Below are 20,170 nucleotides of genomic sequence, written 5' to 3' on the forward strand. Positions count from 1 at the left end.
CATATTCCTTTTACTTTTAGCTTCTGGGGAGGCTGGGGGAAGTCTAGATGTAAAAGAGAAACAATTCCTATATGGTTTAGAGTATGATGTGACATATTCTCTTGCACAATGGAAGTGAGGAAGGATTGGGCCACAAATTAGCATCCATTTGTATTCAGTTACGGTGAGTGGTTTCTGCATGTTTTTTCTGCATTGACAAAGGACATTAGCTTAAAAGCTGACATGTCAGTAGTGAATTTCTCTCTCTGCAAGACTGTTGAAATCAGTGAAAGCTTAGAAGCATTATTTTTCTGTAGCAGTTTTTAAAATATTAGACTGTTCCTACATGTTCCATCTTCAGTATCACCTTCCTTTGGATTGTGTACTGAAAAGCCATATCACTTACATTTGTACATTTATAACATTGTTGTGATTTAATCCCAGCCGGCAACTGAGCACACAGCCGCTCACTCACTCCTCCCCGGTAGGATGGGGGACAGAATCAGAAGCGTAAAAGAGAAAAAAAACTCGTGGGTTGAGATAAGGACAGTTTAATAATTGAAAGAAAATAAGATCGAATAGTAATAATGATGATGATGATGATGATGATGATGATAATAATAATAATAATAATAATAATAATAATAATAATAATAATAATAAAAGAATATACAAGGCAAGTGATGCACAATGCAGTTGCTCACTACCCGCTGACTGATGCCCAGTCAGTCGCCAAGCAGCGGCCCTCTGGCCAGCTTTCCCATAGTTTATATGCTGAGCATGACGTCATATGGTATGGAATATCCCCTGGGCCAGTTTGGGTCAGCTGTCCTGGCTATGCCCCTTCCCAGCTTCTTGTGCATCTCCAGCCTTCTCAGTCAGTAGAGCACGAGAAGCTGAAAAGTCCTTGACTTCTATAAGCACTGCTTAGCAACAACAGAAACATCAGTGTGTTATCAACACTATTCTCATACTAAATCCAAGACACAGCACTATACCAGCTACTAGGACGAAAATTAACTCTATCCCACCCAAAACCAGGACAAACATGCAGTTTTCAAGTATTTTCAAGTATTAATATACAAGTATTATGTAATTTATACTCTGTGTGTGTATGACTGTCACAATAATTTTCATTACTTCACTTTTACTACTTTAAGTACTCCCTCCTCCATTTATATGCTTGCTTTGCCCATTGTTTTTTTTTGTTGTGGTTGTTTTGTTGTCATGGTTTTTTTTAATAAAGGTAATGAAATTTTAATTTGGGTCATATTTAGGTGTATAGAAGCCCTTATGTATTTTGTCTGAAATTACAGACAGTTCACGGATTCAGGTATACATTGGGTCCATCCCTAACTACATACACGCATGCACACAGAATTTGTTCATCTCAAAGAAAGAATAAGCTTTTAATGAAAATGCCAGCCTGAATACATTTATCTTTTTTGTTATCTTTAAAAGTGTGTCCCTCACTAGGTTTTTGCTGACGCTTTTCTCTTTCCATGAAAAGCATCAAATGATCCTCCTGGCCAATAGCAGAACTCCAGCAGCTACAGCAGGAGACATCTGGATAACTACAAATGAAAATTGCTTTTATTTTTGTAGTTTCTAGCTGTTGTTCAGCTCCCTTTTTTAACTCTAATATTTACAAGTGTTTTTATTTAATGGGCACTCGGACAATGCAAGTTGAAGGAAGAAAATACTCTTGTTTCTTCGCACCAGAGCACTATACAAACAACAGTTACTCTTACAACCTGTTTTTCACTTCCATGACCTTCCCTACTCTATACTGCAAATGGTTTATCTTTTCATTGTCGTTCTATGTTGCTTTTCTTTGCCATTTCTATCAAAATTGCCAAACTGAGGGAAGAGGGAAGAGCAACAGACACAAAACACAGATCTCAAACACCGTTAGATTTGGCAGATTCTAGCATTCAGGAGCCCAAAACTGCAGTGCAGAAACTCAAGTCTTTTCAACCCAGGTTCATTCCAGCTAACGTTAGCCATATAAAGCACCTAGTGTTAAGCATCTCGCCTAACCTAGTTGTCTAGGTCTCCTCAGTCATCAGTGGAGAACGTTATGCACCTCTGGAGAATAATTCTCAGGCAAATGAATTGCTCATCAGAGCTTCCCCTGCCTCTCTTAGCTGTTGGGAGAGGAGATGACTAACTCCGATTCGAACTTCAAGGATGGCTGGAGTAGAGGAGATGAGGCTGGGCCTTTGAGACTAAGCTAGTTAGTAAATATTACCGGTATGCCATTAAAACTAATGGTCAGTGAAGAAGTGGTGTTACACTCCCCCTAGTTATGACCCTTTCTTCTTTAATCAGATTGAGTTTGCCCCTCATATGGTGTGATTAAATGTTTCGCTGCAACATTAAGTACTCAATGGGGCAAACACTTGCTGGAGCAGCTACACGAGCTGTCCTTTAGAAGTTGTCAGTGGGAAGCTGGAGGCATCTAGGGCTTTAGGAGCATTGCGAATTTATAGCATATCTGTACTACGTCCAGCTAGCTTGGGCATTGGAAACAGCATAGCTATGACAGTGTAATAGTCCATGAGTGCTGATTTACCCTGCTTCTGTTTCTGTACACTGTCACAGCCAGCAGTATAGGTGGGTCCTTTTTGTGTATTAGGCTCCTGGCAGACCTGGATCTAGTTACTGTCTGTCCTTCTTCAGGAGGTTTCTGTCCTTGGGTCTCCACAGTTCATTGTCTGCCTCCTTGCTAAGGCAAAGGTGAATGCAGAGGAGGGCCAGAAAATGTTGTACTAAACCCAAGAAAGCCTATTTGTCAGAGTCCTCACATGGGGAGGGAAGAAAGGCAGCATAAAGCCGCTGTGCACGAGTTTGCTTTGACCATGAAGCATCACTTACAGGCATGAGTCATGCAGTCATCACCCTAACAGAAAACCACTTGTATTCTTCCTAAACACAGACACGCTGTGATGAGACAGCTGATTGTCCTTGCTGACACTGTATTTTTGCTGTTAGTTGCTTTCTCACATGTATTTTTGCTATTTCATAATATTACAAGTGATTCTTCCACAGCTCCCGACTGCTTGCAAATACTGCGCCGTGTGTGACTTGGAGGCTAAAAGGCTGCCGATGGGCAGCATCTTGCAAATACTAATTGGATCTTTTTCAGCTTCTAGCAACAGCAGCAGAAAGAACTGTGTTAGGGACTCTTCCTTCACGTTTCTAACAAGCCAGTTTTTAATCTGACCTAACAAGTCCCTTTGCCCTTCAAGGCCTAATTCAAAATCTATACAATATAATAAATATAAAAAGATGCATTAAGCAGGTAATATCTGACTAGAATTAAACTGAATACTTACTGCTGCAAAAAGAAAGGCACTTGACAGGTCATTTCTGTATTCCCCTTAGTACTGAGGTTTTTTTCCGTTGGGATAAATGCTTATTCCCACACAGATCATCATCATCTCCTTAAGGAGAAATGGTAACAGTGCTAATAATCCCACATTTACAACCGCTCAACCATGACTCCTACATCATATATTCAGCTTTGTGATCACTTTATGATCAAGGGGAACAGGAAGAGGGCTGAGAAAGGTGCAAAGGGTATTTGGAAAAAAAAAATAGAGTATCTATCTAGGTCCTCACCTCTCTAGTGTCCAAGTACCTTGTAATCATTAATGGATTTGCCCTCATAACAACTTATTAGGTAGGAAAAAGGTGGTTCATTTTATAAATTATGGTGTGAAACAAAGGGTGAATTTAATGATTTAATCAAAGTGGTGCAGGAAGTCAGAGTCTCAGTCTGGAAGAGAATTCAAATGTATCTAAACATAGCAACCTAATGACCAAGCCATCCTTTAGGACTCAGTAACAAATTTATAGCTGTTCTGCAGAGTTATAATCGTATCTTTTTGAGGATATATGCTGGTAGATCTGAAAGTTGTTCCCAGCTAGAAAAATCCTTTTTAATTTAATATTTATGAGTGACATGTATTTGTGAAACATCACAAAAAACACTCCTCAGTTTGGGTTATTTAAAAAGAACCCCCCACAAATAACTGCTTTGATGAAGTATTTAAGAATCATTTTATTTTTATAAATACACAGAAAATTCAGAGCATCTAGAATCTAAAATATTCCTTTTAATACAGTCCTTTAATATAAAATTCTATCAGTCTCACAGAATCTATGCTGCACTTTTCATTAGTAATGAATAAAATAGAACTTTTGACTTTGCTTTCAGTGCAAGTATGTTCAAGCCTATTACATAAAAATAAAATCTCAAAGCTTGCCTTAATTTAATACATTTATGTAACAAAAGCTGATTGTTCTTATAAATGAAAAAAAAACCCAGCACGTTTTCAGGTGCACAAACTCTCTATTTTGCTGAACCTAAAAACCACTTTTTAATGATACGTCTTAGGTTTTTCTTCCCAGCTGATACATTAAAAGATGCTACCCCGCTCGACAAACTTTGTCTGTTGTATTCCTGTACCATCACAGTGACAGCAACGCTGCTACCATGTGGAAGGGATTATCCTCCACCGAGTGTTTCTCATGTTTCTTGTGCTTATCAAAATGGGTCCCCTGCCATGTTTAGGGGGAGGGGAAGAGAGGGGAGATTTCATTATTATAGTCATAAAACTAACATTAGGTAATTCATGGTGATTTTAAATATTGCGAGCTGCTGCTGGTCACCTCATGGAGCCTATTGCAGAAGAATTTGGCTAGCTCGTTATTTATTGCAGGAGGAAAGGGGAATTCAACTTTTACTCATGTTTTTATGACATGCTGGATACTGCACTTACGCGACTATCTAAGGGCAAACACTTTAACCCCTTGAGATCTGCTAATCAGGAGCACCAGCTGTTAAGTGCCAGCGTGCATCCTGCATTGGTGCCTGCGGGGAGAGAAAGGGTTGCAAAGGATATGACCCTAAACTTCAGAAACTGCTTCTCTCCTTGGGGGCAAAATATAATTCAGCTTGCATCTTCTCTTGTTTTCTTTTAGTTTATCCAGTTAATGTTCCTGATGTGGGTTGTTGGGCACTCGCTGTGAATGCTTCAAGCTTTTAGGAAGATGATGGTTAATTACTGAAGTTAAAATCTGCCTTGCACTGGTGTGGAAGTGCTTTTGGAGGTATTTACTCAGCTAGCTCACTGAGCTGCTAAGGGCAGGGGGAAGGCTCGTAGTATCTGGCTTACAGTGAATTACTGCAAATGCATGTTCTGTTTAAAAAAAAAAACAACATTGCACATTGCACAGTCATTTTTCACAATACTGCTGGTACAACATTAGCTCAGTCTCACACTAAGTTACATTTTTATGTTCATTTAAAACAAGCAATGAAATCCATTGTGAAAAAGGAACCTGTCACAAACACAAACCAAATTTATTCCCTGCAGAGTAAAATACAGTCAAAAGGTGAAAAGGCAATTCTTTATTCTTTAAATGCTTCCTCTTTTATCCCCCTCCTTATTTTCTGAAACCAGTAGCACTGTTAAGCAGGCAGATATGTATTGGTGGGAAGAAAAGAGAAAAATATTGCCTTTTTGACATATTTTGTGTTCTCTTTTCCAATTGTCAGTGCTCTCCAGCCTAGTATTTTTAACCCTTCCTCTAGATTATTTGTTCTATGACAATAAATTGGCATCTCCATCTATTACTGGACTTCATAGTTTAGTAGCCTGAGCAAAACACTTCCAATAATGAGAATCAGAGGGTCAAGTTCTTTCAGCTTGTGCTCTAAACCACTGCATCAAATTTAGTTTGTGTGTGGGTTTTCCAGATAAGCAATGTTTAAAATACCTTAGCAGTGTGTGGATATTTCAGAGCCATCTCAGTAAGAGCATGGTTTGACCCTAACGTCCTTAGATGCAATATTCCTCTCTCCCAGTGTCATGTAACATATGCTGCATTTCTTGTCACCTGAAATGGCTCAAAAGCATAAATAAAGTGTTATTGGGTACTATAAAATGTTAGGCCATACTGTTGTACTCTCAGATTAAACAGAAAGCCTCTGCGAGGCGAAGAAGATGTTGAATTTGTGTCAGTTTTCAACAAAACAATTCCAAAGAGAGTTGAAAGCTCACACTGCAGTTAAACACGGAGCTCCTCTCACCTGTGAATGCAGGTTGGGTTCAGACCTCCCTCTGTGCCTTGAAAATCTCTTCCTTTGTCCGTCTCTGTCACCAGAGAACTTTCTACAGACTATCGCACACATCAGTGGAAGTGAGCTGAATTTACATAATATAACCGCAATCTAGAGTAAGTTCCAATAGAAAAAAAGCCCTCATCACAAAATGAGATTTAATAGTGGACTAGCAATATATATTTAAACTCATTTGTTTTAGGCACAATAAGGGAATAGATGCAGAACGTGTAGTGGTGGATGCGGGGGAGGAAGAGAGGTTTACTCATGTAGAGAGAAAACAAGTCATGCTGGCTTTATCCTATGCCATTGATTTCATCCTTTTTCCTGTAAATTTTCTTCTTCCAAGACATTTTGCTTCCAAAACAGCTGCCCATCTTTGCAACACTAAGTTTTGTTCATCAGCCTCTCTAGTCACTTAGGTAGTTCCCATCACCATAGTATCAGAAGCATTCAGAAATGGTAAAAAAGGAGGTAGCAAACCAATCTCTGCCTCTGCTTCTCCTTGCCTCTAACCCCCTGGCCTCTGAACAAGACATGTGCTTTGGGCAAAATCATACTTTGCTCTCCTTTTCCTTTTAATTACCTATGGCTGAGGACATCAGAAGTGCTTGTGGGTGATGTGCTGATCACAACCCATGGGCTGAGGGACACTGACCAGTAAAAACTGATGTTTCAGGGAGCTCTACTGACAAAACACTTCAAAACAAGCTTCCCATTAAGCACACTGGCCCACTAGGACTATTTTTATGTTCCAATGCAAGCATATGCTTTGGTGTTTTGCTAAATCAGGATTTTATAATCAGGTGTTGTTCATACTATTAGGCATGTCATTCCGTTAATGATGATAAAAAGCCAGCATTGGTTCACTAGTGTCTTGGTTTAACCCCAGTTAACAACTAGTAAGTGCCTGCAATCTGCATTGCAGAAATGGAGGAATTAACTCTTTCAAAGGTAGGCTCAGAAGCCCATCTGGCAGTTAAAAAGTGTTATTAGGTCTTGTCATGAACCTTTTTCCGGCACCTAATATGTTACTGTGTTGGCCTGAGGCTAGAATATTTTCAAATAAAGAACATCCCTTACTGGAGGGGGAACATATACGTTTGCAGCCATGGGGAAGCCTACGTGGCACTCGAGCTTGCCAGCTCCACTGGGAGGATCTCCGGGTTCATCCTTGCAGCACACCTCGAAGGCTGGCTCAGGACTGTGGTTAACCTCATCCATGGGTTTCGGTGTCTTAAATTTTTCTCATATCTTAATTTCTGAAAGAGAGAATTCCTCTTATGTTGAGCCAAGATGCTGCTGGGACATTTTAATTCCTGGTAATCTAATGAGGCCACAAGTAAGGCTGTAAAGCGTGTGCAGTACTCACACACCTCTGCTCCCATGGACATCTGTGGTGGAACAGGAAAATCCTACCTAATTGCACGTGGATGTGTGAGACTAAACACTGAAATGAGCTACGGTGCTCATTTTACAAAGAGTGCTAGGGTTTACAAAGAGTGTACCTTTACTGATGCTTTCCAGATGAACTGCCGCTGCAAAACCTGCAGCAGACTTAAGGTATAATTACTGTCACTGTTGTCAGACTTTACAGCATATGTGAGTATGTATTGCCTTGCTTCGTTGTAAGGAGGTTTGGGGTTTTATATTTTAAAATAAAACTTTCTATTTTTTCAAAGCTCATCCCTGTAAATTACTGTACAGGGTAGGGGGTGGAGGAGGCAAAAGCCATACAATGCCCCAACCCATGGTAATTAGCAAAAATATCTGTCAGATATCTTTTCTAAGTTGTTGCTGTTATATTTACTGAATTAATTCATTCCATTTCTGATACAGCTGAAGAACATATTTTCATCGATATGCAGAACATATTGCAAATCAATTATTCCTGTAGAGCTGATGTTATTTTTAAATATCTTCTCATATCTTTTATCAAAGGAAACCAAATTAAATCATTCACTATTAGTTGCTTTTCTGAATTTTTTAAAAGATGGTGCTGAGTTATAAAGTTGAATTGGGTAAATGAGGAAGTGCATGAAGTTTACATTGACATGAACCTAATTACAGTTAGACTTAAGCCCTTAAATTGTAAGAGTTGCAGGAAGAGTGGTAAGCATTGGGGCCAATCCTCCAAATCCAGTCCTGGGAACTAAGCAAGTATATGTTCTAGTTGTGTACAAGTTAGCTATTGCAGCAGCGATGCTTTAGATGCGTGGCCCACAAGTTAGGCACCGAGATCCCTGTGAATAGTTGGGGAGATTTAAATGCCTCCAGAAGGAAGTCCCAAATTGGCACAGGCTGGGCCAGGAGATTCCTAGGGCTGGGCAATAGGAAATGGTTGTCAAATTGCACATCGAAGGGCCATGGTCTTCTTCAGAGCATGCCATTGAGTATCCTTTAAAATAGAGCAGATTTCAGAACTGTAGCCGATCCCTGCCCTTGATAAACCATCTAATGATGAAAGCGTATGTACAAAAGAGGAGAGGCCCGAGGTCAGCATCTTTCCAAGCTTCAGAAGCTGTGGACCCACATCTGCCCTAGGAGGATGCACAGGCAACCAGGGCAGTAGGGGATAGGGGAGCGGAGATGGGGCAGTTACACTTGGGCTAGGATGACCCTCTGCCCATCTGCCTGGTGCTTTGGCACTGTGTGATGTTCTTGCAAGATGCAGAAGGGGACGGATGCGAGAGCGCCAAACTCTGTAGCTGAACTCAGCTCGAAGGATTTCCAGCCAGGCTTCTACTCTTGGAGTTCATACAGGAGGGACCAAAATCCTGATTTCCATTCAATCCCTTCAGAAAACATGTTTCAGATTAGGCACTTAAGGAAAATGAGGTGGTCTTGAAACATCCTAAACTGGAGGAAATTGAGGAGGAGATCAGCATCTCCCTGTCCCCTTCAGTTCTCCAGGCTCTGAGTTATGGTAAGAAAGGTGAGAGACACAAGGACTTGCTTTGCTCTCCGCAGATCATGTCTTAAAAGAAAGCACCTCCATTTGCACCGAGGAAGGGAGCCCGTCCCCACAGCAGTTAGGCTGTGCCTGCTTATTTTCTGCATCCTGGTGCTGCCGGTCACTAGACAGCAGCGGTGTCCAGACACCAAAAGTATAACCTAAAGAAAGTGCCGTAGATTCGCCGACTGCAACAGTGATCACGCAGCAAGATGGTCTGGCAGGTCCTGAACTAGGAAGCCACAGACAGGTTTTCTGGATCTCAGCCGCAGGTGACAAAAGTTCACCTAAATCCTGCTTTAACAGCATAAATCTTTGTGTGGTTCGGGCCCTTAATTCAGCGCATACTCTTAGAAGTGACAAAGGGGCACGCGGTGGCATTGCCACGGCAGACCCTTAGGTTCTGCAAAATATATTCTGCTCTAGGTGCAGAGGCATTTTTAAGAATTTGTTTTTCTCTGGCTTTTCTTGAATTAATGTTAATAAAAGCTGCCCCAACCTCTTATTTTTCTATATGAACACAAAAATTGCAGCTGCCTGCCAAGTCTGCTGAGAGATGGATGTAATAATTTTCAATTGGACTGTTAGCCCAAAGGGAGCCCGACAGCAAGAGATTGACAGATGCAGCATGGATTATCTTGTGCTCTGAACTCAGCCCAATTTGTGGTTTGTTGCAGGTGCTAAAGAGATTGATATTGCTGCTACCCTGGAGCACTTGAGGGACCAGAGACCAGGCATGGTCCAGACAAAGGTACTGTCAATAAATCCACTGGGATTTTAAATACATTAAAGGTCTTTCACAGTAGTTGTTTTCATGACAGAAGAGAGAGAGTATGACCTAATTTAACGCAGGTCGCTTGCTGATTACTCTGTTTGGCTCCCTACCAACTGAGGTTTATTTATGCTGAAGATTTATCTAGGCTACTTTCTTTGGTGTTTACTGCTCTTTCTTGTAACATCTCCAACATCTATCTTGATTACCATGTATGAAGGGCAGTAAGACAACAATCTATAGCCTACTAAAGAAAATGTGCATTTGAAAGAATGTTCTTGCTTTCATCCTGAAATATGGATTATTTTCTTAGAGTATCTGTGCTTAACTGTGCATGTAATATTTTTTTAAAAGCTTCAACTCATTATAAGAGCATGTAACTGCTGCATTTGATTTTTTTTCTGAAAAAAAGGTTTTGAATTAAAGGAAATATAGTCTTGTAGGAAATCAAGTAATTTTTAGTATCTTTGAACAGAAGAGCTTACATTGTGCCTAAAGCCATGTCCTTTATGGATGTAGCATGGTAACTATATTTGCACCCTTTGGTGAGGTGAACATCTTACTCTATAATTCCTGTCGGTTGTAATAGTTTTGACATTTTTCCACAATGTAAAACTTCTAGAGATAGCTGATGGTGTGATTGTAGTCCCTTAAATTAGAAACTTTCTATTATTAACAATTTCAATGATATATGGAATGATATTTTGGGGTATTTGCTGCAAGTTAAGAGCTGCAAATATGACAAGAAAGAAACTCGTTCATGGCATGGAGACCAAATAAATCTGTATATGACATTGTAAAATATCGAATGAGAGTTACAGCCCCAAACTGAGTAACAAGAGCAATGTGACAGCACTCTGTCTTGGCCAGGCTGGAACTGACAGGAAAGTCTGCAGCATTTAGGGAGTTGAAATTGCTGAGGGACAAAGGTGAAATAAATGTGTGTTGCAGGAATCATTGGTTCATAACTTCTCTTGAATCTCTTCCTAATCATTTTATCTTCCCACTAATACTAGGAGAAGTGGTGCTGGAGAACAGTTGGGGGGGATGTTAATTATTATTTACCAATTAAGTAAATGCATGAAAAATAAAGATGAGCCAGTCAAAGCTAACTAATCTTTAGCTGCAAGTAAGACATAAAATTGCACAAATCTTTCCTCTGCTTTGATTATTCAGACTGGAAAAAAAATGCCTATAGCACACAGTATCCAATGTCACATATATTTACTCTGAGGGAAGATACAAGTCCTGAACTACTCTGTAAATGCATCCAAAATATATGGCAGCTCTGTAGAAATATAGAGCTCAGATTCCAGTTTCCCTCTCAGGGCAGAGAAATTACAGCTTGTTGCCTTCAAAAAAACTGAAAACATAGCTCCAGAACCAAAAAATGAGGTTATGCGAACAACTTCTCTTACATAGCTCAGAAATAGTTACCTGAGTCCCATGAAAATATCACCTAAGAAGACGTGTTTTTCCCCTCCAAATATTTATCTGGAAGAGCTCCAGAAAAGAAATGTATCCTGTTTTTTCATTCAGGATGAAAAATTTTCTCAGGATATTGCTTATCTCTTCTCTTGCTCCTTCTTCCATCATTGTCATTTTCTCAAAACCACCCAAATCACTTATTCAAGCTAATGTCTTGCAAATTATAAATATCTGGTTACATGCTAGCAATGCACGATCCCCAGAGAATTTTTCTGATGGATTTAAACAAACCCCTGTGCTTTCCCAACTGAATACAAATGAGGAATATTAGACTCTTGGAGTAATTTAAAACAATGGATTAAAAGTCAGGTTAGAAATGCCAATTACAGAATATCCCTAGGCAAAATAAACACCAACTTACTTCAGCAATGTTATTGTGTTTCCAGCAGGCAGCGCTCCACATTTTCAATAAGCATGTGAAAGATTTGTTTGCAACATTTTGTCTTCTGGAAGGGATCTTTAATTCAAAAGCCCTGTATATAATAAATGGTAATGAAATTATCATAACGACATTCTGCATTTCTGAAAAGCATAATAGAAGGTTTGTGGGTTTGTTTTTTTTTTTGCAGGGGAATCATAAAATAGAATTGATATGCCACATGTGAGAGGAAAAAGTAATGGAGGAGGAAGTGTATTCTCTGTGATGGGAAAAATGTATATTTCCTTTTTTTCTCTCTCCTTCTATATCTTTCCTCTCTCAATTTGTAATATTTAGCTAAGGTTCTTTATTGTGTCATATACGCTACATGTACTCGGTTTGTTTTCCTGGGAATTTTTATTTGTAGACTTAATGAAACATAGCTTATTATTTTTTACTAAATATATTCTTGTCACCTCTGCATTATACGCCACAAAATGCCTGCCTGGCTCTGTTTTCTAGGCAAAGCTAGATGTTAAAATTCATCTCCAGTCAATCTTGTATATGCGAATAGCATATGTGAATGGCAGCGTAGCTGTACAAAAGAACAAACGGAGCTCCTTTAAAAATTACTGAAATTAATTTGCTCTAACTGTGGTTGTTCTCACGGAAAGGTGCAGAAGGTGTGTAAAGGCTTTTCTTTGGAGGGTGGTGGTACACATCAGTGGAAGCTGCACTGTCTGCATTTTGCCTGCGCATATTATGCAAAAGGAAGGAGGGGGAAGAGCTCAGCTGCACCATCCCAGAAAGACCCCGTCCTCTCACATCTCACGTGTCTGCTCTACTGTCCCCTTCACTGCAGTGTTTCCGTCAGTTTTGAGCTCTGGCTGTAAAGATTATGCTTTGTAAATTGTTTTGCCTCAGTAATTTAGGGTAATTAACTCCTAACGTTAGCTGGTGGTCTCCACTGAACTTGTCTCCAAAATCCGCATCTGAACTTTGGAGTTCATGTTGATCAGTCCACGGTCCTTGGGCGAGACAGGCACTTTTCCTCAGGCGGTGCAATGATGCCCTGTGCTCACGTGAGGGGTACCCCTCCGTGAGGGGTAAAGGCACTCGCAGGTCAGATGGTCTCCAGCCTGACAGATCTTCACAGTAAGGTGAACACATCTCGGACCAACAAAGTCAAAGGGCAGATTTGCTCCGTGAATAACTTTAGAGTCATAGAAGTTATTTTCAGCAATGGGACTAATATTAAAGTATTGTAGTCCCCGATCTTACAAGCTTTTCCTGACTGTAAAATACTCGGATGAAGAGCGCATCAGGTATCCTCACTACCGTGGGCAGCTTCCCTTCTTCCGAACTGACGCCCACATCTTGGAAGAGTCATCTGCACATCTCCGAAACTTGGCTGCATCCCTGTGTCAACCCCGTCGTTGCTCAGATCAGCCTCTTCTGTTGCTGTGCTCCCCGTGCTCCAAGGACTGGCAGGGGAGTCCTTGGAGCTGTCCCGCTCACACCTGAGCGTCGGCATCCTGGGAGCACCCGGTTTGCCCCTCTCCTGCCAGCCCCGGCGCGAGGGTCTCCCACCCTGCCCAGGCTGCTCCGCGGGTCTCTCACCTTGCAGGGCTGCAGCTGTTCCTGTCAAGGCTTTTTTGCCCAGAGGTGAGCACTTCTCATGCATCAGCCCAAATTTCATGAAGCTTTTTGAGCCCGTACAAGCACCCGGTTTGGTTCTGGCACAGCGTGTCTAGATGAGTGCCCTTTGCTGCCGCTGCCCTCCAGCTCCTCTCATACAATCAGTGTGCTCCAGCTAAAATATAACTGCTGCTCCTGGGTGGCCACCAGCATTTCCAGCCTTTTCTTTAATTGCAGAGACCTTGGGGAGTGCAGGCAGGCATAGGCAGACATACACACCATTTTCTGTGCCTAATGAGGATGACTCCTACTCTTTAGGGTGAATTGATGTCTGATTAAAAACTATTGGCTGCAGTCCAGCAAAAGTACAAGGATGCCACTTTGACAGCACCAAGCAGACAGCAAAATTCTGGAATGTCAGTGTCTCTAAGAAATTATTCTGAGTTTTCTTCTTCTTTTTCTGCTCGGGAACTGTGCCCATCATTGCTTCTCTCTCCACATAGGAGATGATGACTCTGCAGTGGGGTAAGACGAGGCAGAGAAGACTGGCACTCAGTTGCAGGAATTAGCAGTCAGCTGTCTCTGAACTATGAGTTGTGCCTCTGTAGTTTGTTCTTTCATCCTTCCTGCAGATTTCCACAGTAAAGTGGAACACTCTGGAAAATGAATGCTGTTAGTCCAGTAATTACCTTTGGGGGCTGGCTGTGTTCTGCAGCCATCCGCCACTGCTGCGTACGTACCTGCAGCCATCCCGCACGGCCCCCGGCAGGGCAAACTGAGGGGCTGGAGGTACCCACCAGACTACCAATTTTCTAATTGGAGACACAGACAGTATCCTAGCAGTGATCTCAGGATACTTTGCAGGGTGCATCTCAGACTTCTATTCTCAAAGTTGCTTCTTCAATGGCTCTCTATCCTGGCTGGCTTAAACTGCTGGGGTACTTCTAGAAAATCCAGAAACTTCTCCACAGTCCTTAACTGTGTCCTTGATTTGCTTGTATTCTGAGTAAACTGCTCACATTTCTTTTTTCATTTGAAAAGTTGCAAACACCAAATCATCCTGTTGGATATTTCAGTAAGCTAAATTTCTGGGAAAAATTACTTGCTTAGAAAATATAACCTTGAGGAAGTAAAGCCCCTTTGTCCTTCTGTAGGACTACACAGTTCAGGAGTGTGTTAGGGTTGCATGAGGAAGAGGTGGCCATTCATGGCTGTGTCCTTCACACCTCTGCCAACACAGCGCAGAAGCCTGTTATTATGCTTACAGTAAATTAATAGCAGAGAAAAGCCTTCCCAAGTGTTTCTTAAATAGGAGTGGTCTAAACATCATCGGGTAATTTGTGGGTGCAGAAAGGCCATTGAAAAGGAAAGCTGAAGAAGAACAATAACAGGTAAACCAAAAAGCAGATATTGTTCTATATAATAGACAGAAGGTGAGGAGATATTTATTCTAGCTGATTTCAACTAGAAACAGTCCTGAGAAAAGCCAAAGGCTCTGCTTTGCAGCATGTCACCTGTTTCGTGTCTCAATTATGTTAACGAGTTTCCATCTCTGTGTCAGAAGGAAATGGCTGGTGATCAAATACTCCCAAACCCTTCTGACCACGCAATTGCAATACATCATTGTGTCCCCATAGCTTAGTTTCTGCTACCAACATTTTTCTCCATTAAAATGACTCCGGCTTCAAGATGCTGTCAAACATGTTATACGGCATCAATAATCCCAGAACATTGTGTTCCTTTCCGTTGCAGTGCACAGTTCATCCTGCATATTCATATTTTTAACAATGTCTTGAGGATGCTCAGCTGCAGAATAGTGCACCAGGCTTTTGGAAAGTGTTTTCTTTTATTATTCAGAGTATGCGTTTGTTCTCTCCGCAGGAGCAGTTTGAGTTTGCTTTGACAGCGGTTGCAGAGGAAGTGAATGCAATACTCAAGGCACTTCCCCAGTGAGCGGCTCAGTCTCTGGAAGGTTCCCGCAGGATCCATCCCTCGTTTTCCTCATCCTCAGTCCCTGTGAATGTTCTTGGAAACCGTGACCTGACCTTAACTGTGTATCTTCTGTTGTAACCACATAGTGATAGGGTCCTTACAAACTCCTTTAGCTGGTAAAAGTTCAACAGTTAAAATGTGTATTCTGTTTTTTGGGGTTTTAAACAAATTTTTAACAGTACATTGAAGCCTCGGATTAAGTGACAGAACAATCCATCTAATTCCTTTCACATCCTCGAAGCCCTGAATGTCACACTTTGAAAGCACACATTCATGTTCTTAATAGCAAATATACAGTATTGTGGGTAACCAGTGCAGTCAATATAGTCTCAGAAAACAGTGTTCTGTTATATTTTGTAACTTCCACAAGGCTGAATAAGAGGGGGGGCCTGAAGAGGATGGTGATTGTTCCTGTACAATGCCGAGCAAGAGCATGGAACAGTGCTGAGGGTGTGAGTAAACACAGGTCCAGGCTCTGGCAAAGAGAGCTTGCACCTTCTCGTGCTGGGCTTTGGCAAGCAAATGTTTTCTTAACTGTTGTTTACTTTTCAGCTTTGTGCCATGAATGGAAGAAAATCTGAACTATAAGTAAATAGGCCTGCACAGTTGTTGCAACTGAGGAGAACAAGTTGGTCACACTAATGGGAACCCGGGGGATAACGAGCACAACAACTCTGAGCGTGTACCTACCCCTGACAGCGTGGAAAAGGAGAGCGTAGACTCACCTCGGGTGATGGGGAAGGGCCCTGTCAGCAGTCAGGTAAATGTCCGGAGCTGTTATGGAAACGGATTGTTGATTTTATGGGATTACTGAGGAAGAAAATGGGACTCTCCTCTTTATATTTTTGCATTTCCCTCTGTAAAACTGTGCTGTGCCATCGTTTTTAGCCGGGAGAATATATTTCTGTAAAAGCCTGGCTGAAGGAGAAATTGCCAATCTGCATTTTATGATTCTCATCGAGTTTGTCTGATCCAGGCGTTCGTTGCACCTTTCTGCAGAGGCTCTGCTCGCTCCTTGTTCTGAATGATACCTATTTTAACGAACCATTAAGGGATAAAGAAGCACACAGGTTGAATTTCAGAGATTCTTGTGTTCTCAAAATCCTAATGCCTACTGTTGCAAAGTAATGCTAAAATATGTCTGCAAATGGTTTGGTTATGCAATCTTGCTTATGTGAATGCACGGGTTTAGTTGTGGTACTCTTCTGAAGGAGTTTAAATTATTGGTAGAAAGTACTCTGGTATGTTTGAATGAAGGGCCTGAGACTAAAATTATCAAAGGTATTTAAGTGATCTAGGCTCTTAATTTCATTTTCAAAAGTGAATACTTGGATGCTTTTTCATACGTTATTCTACATCTCTGTGATTTAAGAATTTTGGGGTGCTTTTTTCCAAAATCTTAACAGTGTTGTATGCTTGAAACCATATTAGGCTAATTGTATGACTTCAGCACTGGAAAATACATCATTGAATTTAATTTGGGAAGGGGAAGCTTTTATAAACTTCTAATCGGTGAAATGGTAAAGAGAAAAATATCACAGAGTTTTGCTGGCACAAAGATAACAGGCATCTATCGAAATCAACCATGTTGCAATTTTGTGTTGTAGGTGTGGATATTGGTGATTTCTTCTTTTTAGCAATTAAAGACTAAAAAAAAAAAAAAGCAGAAGACTTGTTACTTTTCGCCATACATTTTTGTATGCTTTATTTGGTATGTGCTGTTGCTTAATTTGTGCATCCCATTACTATAGCAGTACAGAGCAGTTACTGCAGATGCCATCATCCTCTTAAGTACACATACTGTACATTAAGCCACATGTTTATTTTATGGCCTAAGCATTTTAGAGCTTTCCTAGCAATAACTAAAAAAACTAATGGAGTATGAATGAGAAAATTGCCTTTTTCATTTGATAATTTAGGTTTAACAGGATTCTTTTATTACTTTAGCTAACACAAAATTGCAGATCAGGGCAGATGAGATCAGTTTGAGCAGTATCAGCAAGTGTTTGAAGTAGATTTACTGTGAGCCATGTACTGCAGCTTTCTGAAAATACAGGTAGTTGTATCCAAGCAAACTGTCCAAAGAGTCAAAATCAGGGCATCCTAAGCCAAGCCCTCCAATTATGGGGTAGAATTATTTCCCAGTGCAAGATGCTGTGCCATTACCTACTGCCAATGGGATAATGGGTTTTTAGCACAGATTTCTGCCCTGGGATTCATTAGCGTTCGCCTTCTGACTGTCCCTGTGCATACCACAAACATGGCTGACGAGCCTTTCATTTGCACTTCAGAAATATTTTTTAATTGTTCTTTTGCAAATATTTGCATTTCATAATAGCAATTTCAGGGTGATCCCTATTAATTCGCAAGCAGCTGAGTGTAGGACTTAAATATTGGTCTTCATGCTTCGGAGTTTATTTAGCGTAGATTAGAGGGCATTAATCTTCCCCAAGGCTAATGGGGCAGGGATGTATTGTTTTATTCATACTTGTAGACCAGTTTACACAACAGAAAGATGCAGTCTTACTCAGAGGGTTAGAGTATCTCCCACTGAATGTCATTGACAATCCTGTTATTTCAGCCGTGTTTTGTACAGTTCTTCCACAAAGAGGTGCCAGGCTTATTCTGTTGACTGTAAACTATCACGCAGAGTATTTTGTCTGTGCTGGTAGCATACTGTTCACACCTCTCAGTAAGTGCCCTGCTGCTGGGGGTGATAATCTGCTGCAGGGTCTATTAGTGAAATGCAGGTTTCGGTTGCACCAGGGCGATCCGGAGGGGTTTGACAATCCATTTCCCGGGAAGATGCCAAAGTCATGGATGAAGCCACAGAGATGGATGTCTCATGCAGGGCAGGTATTTCTTTACCCTTGTCACTGCAGTTAGCTTAATCCTTGTGATTTGGCGACGGATGTTGTTCGGGCCGCCCCCGGCCACTTGCGCTGGACGTGGGACCTGCCCCGTGTTCACTGGCAGGTTGAGTTGAGCTTCTTCCTGGAAGCCAGGATCACCTGAGAGCCCAGAGTCAAATGGGACCCACAGTCCTTCCCTGTTCAATATTCTGCTTGATCTTTAGTAAACCGGTTGTGATTGGGCTGGTGCCTGACATGTAGCCATAAACAGCATGTGTTTAATATTGACCATCCTTGTGTTCTTGGTAAAGACAAATTGAATCTACAGGTGCTGTTTGTGTGGTTGAATCTTTAAATGACATTTAAGAGGGGGAGCTGCAGGAGGGCGGTTTAACCCCAGTGCTCACAGTCTCCTTCCTCGCTGGTCAAAGCCCGCGGCAGAGGGAGAAAACCCTGTTTTCCCACGGGCACGGCAGCGAGCGCGGCTGCTGGCCCCGAGCAGGGCAGTGACCCGACCAGACCCCACGCGTACGTAGTCACAGTGCGTGCAGATATGAGGGACGGAGAGGTGGTTGTCACCAGCGTTGATATAGTTCATAGGAGTAACAGCACAGTTGCTCTCTCCAGCGTTCTCCCTTCCCATGACATGGGCCAGGATTTAGAGGGATGGAGGGGCAGGACAGCACCGTCCCCCAAACCCCAGATCCTTGAGGTTCAGCTCTAGCCACAGGGAAAACTGTGGGGTTTGCTGTTGGCTTCACGTGTTGCAGGTGTGAGCTCTAACCATTGCTCTCGACCATCGTGTGGGACCTGGTGCAGCCCAGCTAACATCCAGCGGAAGTCCTTGGCAATGTGAGGGCCAAGAATGAATTTCAGCAGAAAATCCCATATCCAAATCTCAATCCAGTAGCAAAACAAGATTATTTTTATAGATGCTACTAAATGTTTAAAACATTTTAAAATATTTTTAAAATCTACACCAATGACTAAACCTTGTTCCTGTCTCTAGCATGCATGCAAAACCAATCTCCATCCATTCCCAGGGGAATGACAGCTATAGTACCTGTAAGGAGTTCATGCTTTATTAGTCAAGTGGAACATTAATAAAACCCAGCCCACTTCATAATTTCCAGAATAGTCATTAATTAAAAAAACTGTTTATTGGAATAGAAAACAAGTATTTGATTAGCTTTGTTACAGAACAATAGCTCTCCTAATTTTTATTCTGCATATTTTATTCTTTGTTTAGAAAATTCTTTTAAGAAGCAGTTGAGATAATTCGCTTTTTAAAACTGTACAGTTTCTATGGTTTTGCTTTTTAAATGAGAGTACACTTTGTAGATTTGATTATTATATTTTTCTGTTAAGATTACATTGGGCATTACAAAAGCATTCCCCTCCACAGTGAAAAGAAAGCTATCCTGTTGGTTTATTGTAAAAGAAAAAAAAAATTAAAACAAAATTGCAGAGCTGTGGCATACTCAATCCAATTAGAGCATGAGTCTTTACTACTCTTCATTTAGCACATTAGAAATAAAATAAAGTTACACCAGCAAGATTTCATTTGAAGCTGTTCTTGCATGCTGTTTGTACTGTATTTGATGGCATAATATTGTTTTGTTTACAACATTTTCTTTCTTGTCATTCTATTATATTCTTTATATGTATATAGTTTAAAAAAAAAAAGATTATACAAAGTATTTTGTTCTACCTCTGTAAAAATCATATTTGTGAATAAAGTCACATTGTCTGTGGAATACAGTATTGTGAATACAGCATTAACAGCTGGTGCTTTGCTTTTATTTGGGGGGTGGGAGCGGTACCTCCGTCCGTTGCTGGAGAGCTGGATTCGGACTATCCGAGGTGGGCACGGGGGGCTGACAGAGAGGGGCACAAACATCCTGCTGACGGCGTAGAGGTGCACGTTTAATCTGCTCTGAGCAGAAGAGACTGCAGCCACCTCTGGCTGGGGTGTGTGGCCTGTAGCATTGCAGCTTCCAAAGTTTTG

At 41.2% G+C, this 20,170-nt stretch overlaps 1 protein-coding gene across 1 annotated transcript in view; it reads left to right on the forward strand.

Moving 5' to 3' along the window:
* Nucleotides 1–19,940, forward strand: part of PTPRN2 (protein tyrosine phosphatase receptor type N2) — a 674,564-nt gene extending 654,624 nt beyond the window's left edge. Inside the window, exons 22-23 of the mRNA XM_075144119.1 lie at nucleotides 9,740–9,813; nucleotides 15,200–19,940. Coding sequence (XP_075000220.1) covers nucleotides 9,740–9,813; nucleotides 15,200–15,271 — 146 coding nt within the window. The 3' untranslated portion in view covers nucleotides 15,272–19,940. The remainder of the gene's footprint in view (nucleotides 1–9,739; nucleotides 9,814–15,199) is intronic.
* The last annotated feature ends 230 nt before the right edge of the window (nucleotides 19,941–20,170 follow it).

Source organism: Calonectris borealis, chromosome 2, assembly GCF_964195595.1.
Source record: "Calonectris borealis chromosome 2, bCalBor7.hap1.2, whole genome shotgun sequence".
NCBI lineage: Eukaryota > Metazoa > Chordata > Aves > Procellariiformes > Procellariidae > Calonectris > Calonectris borealis.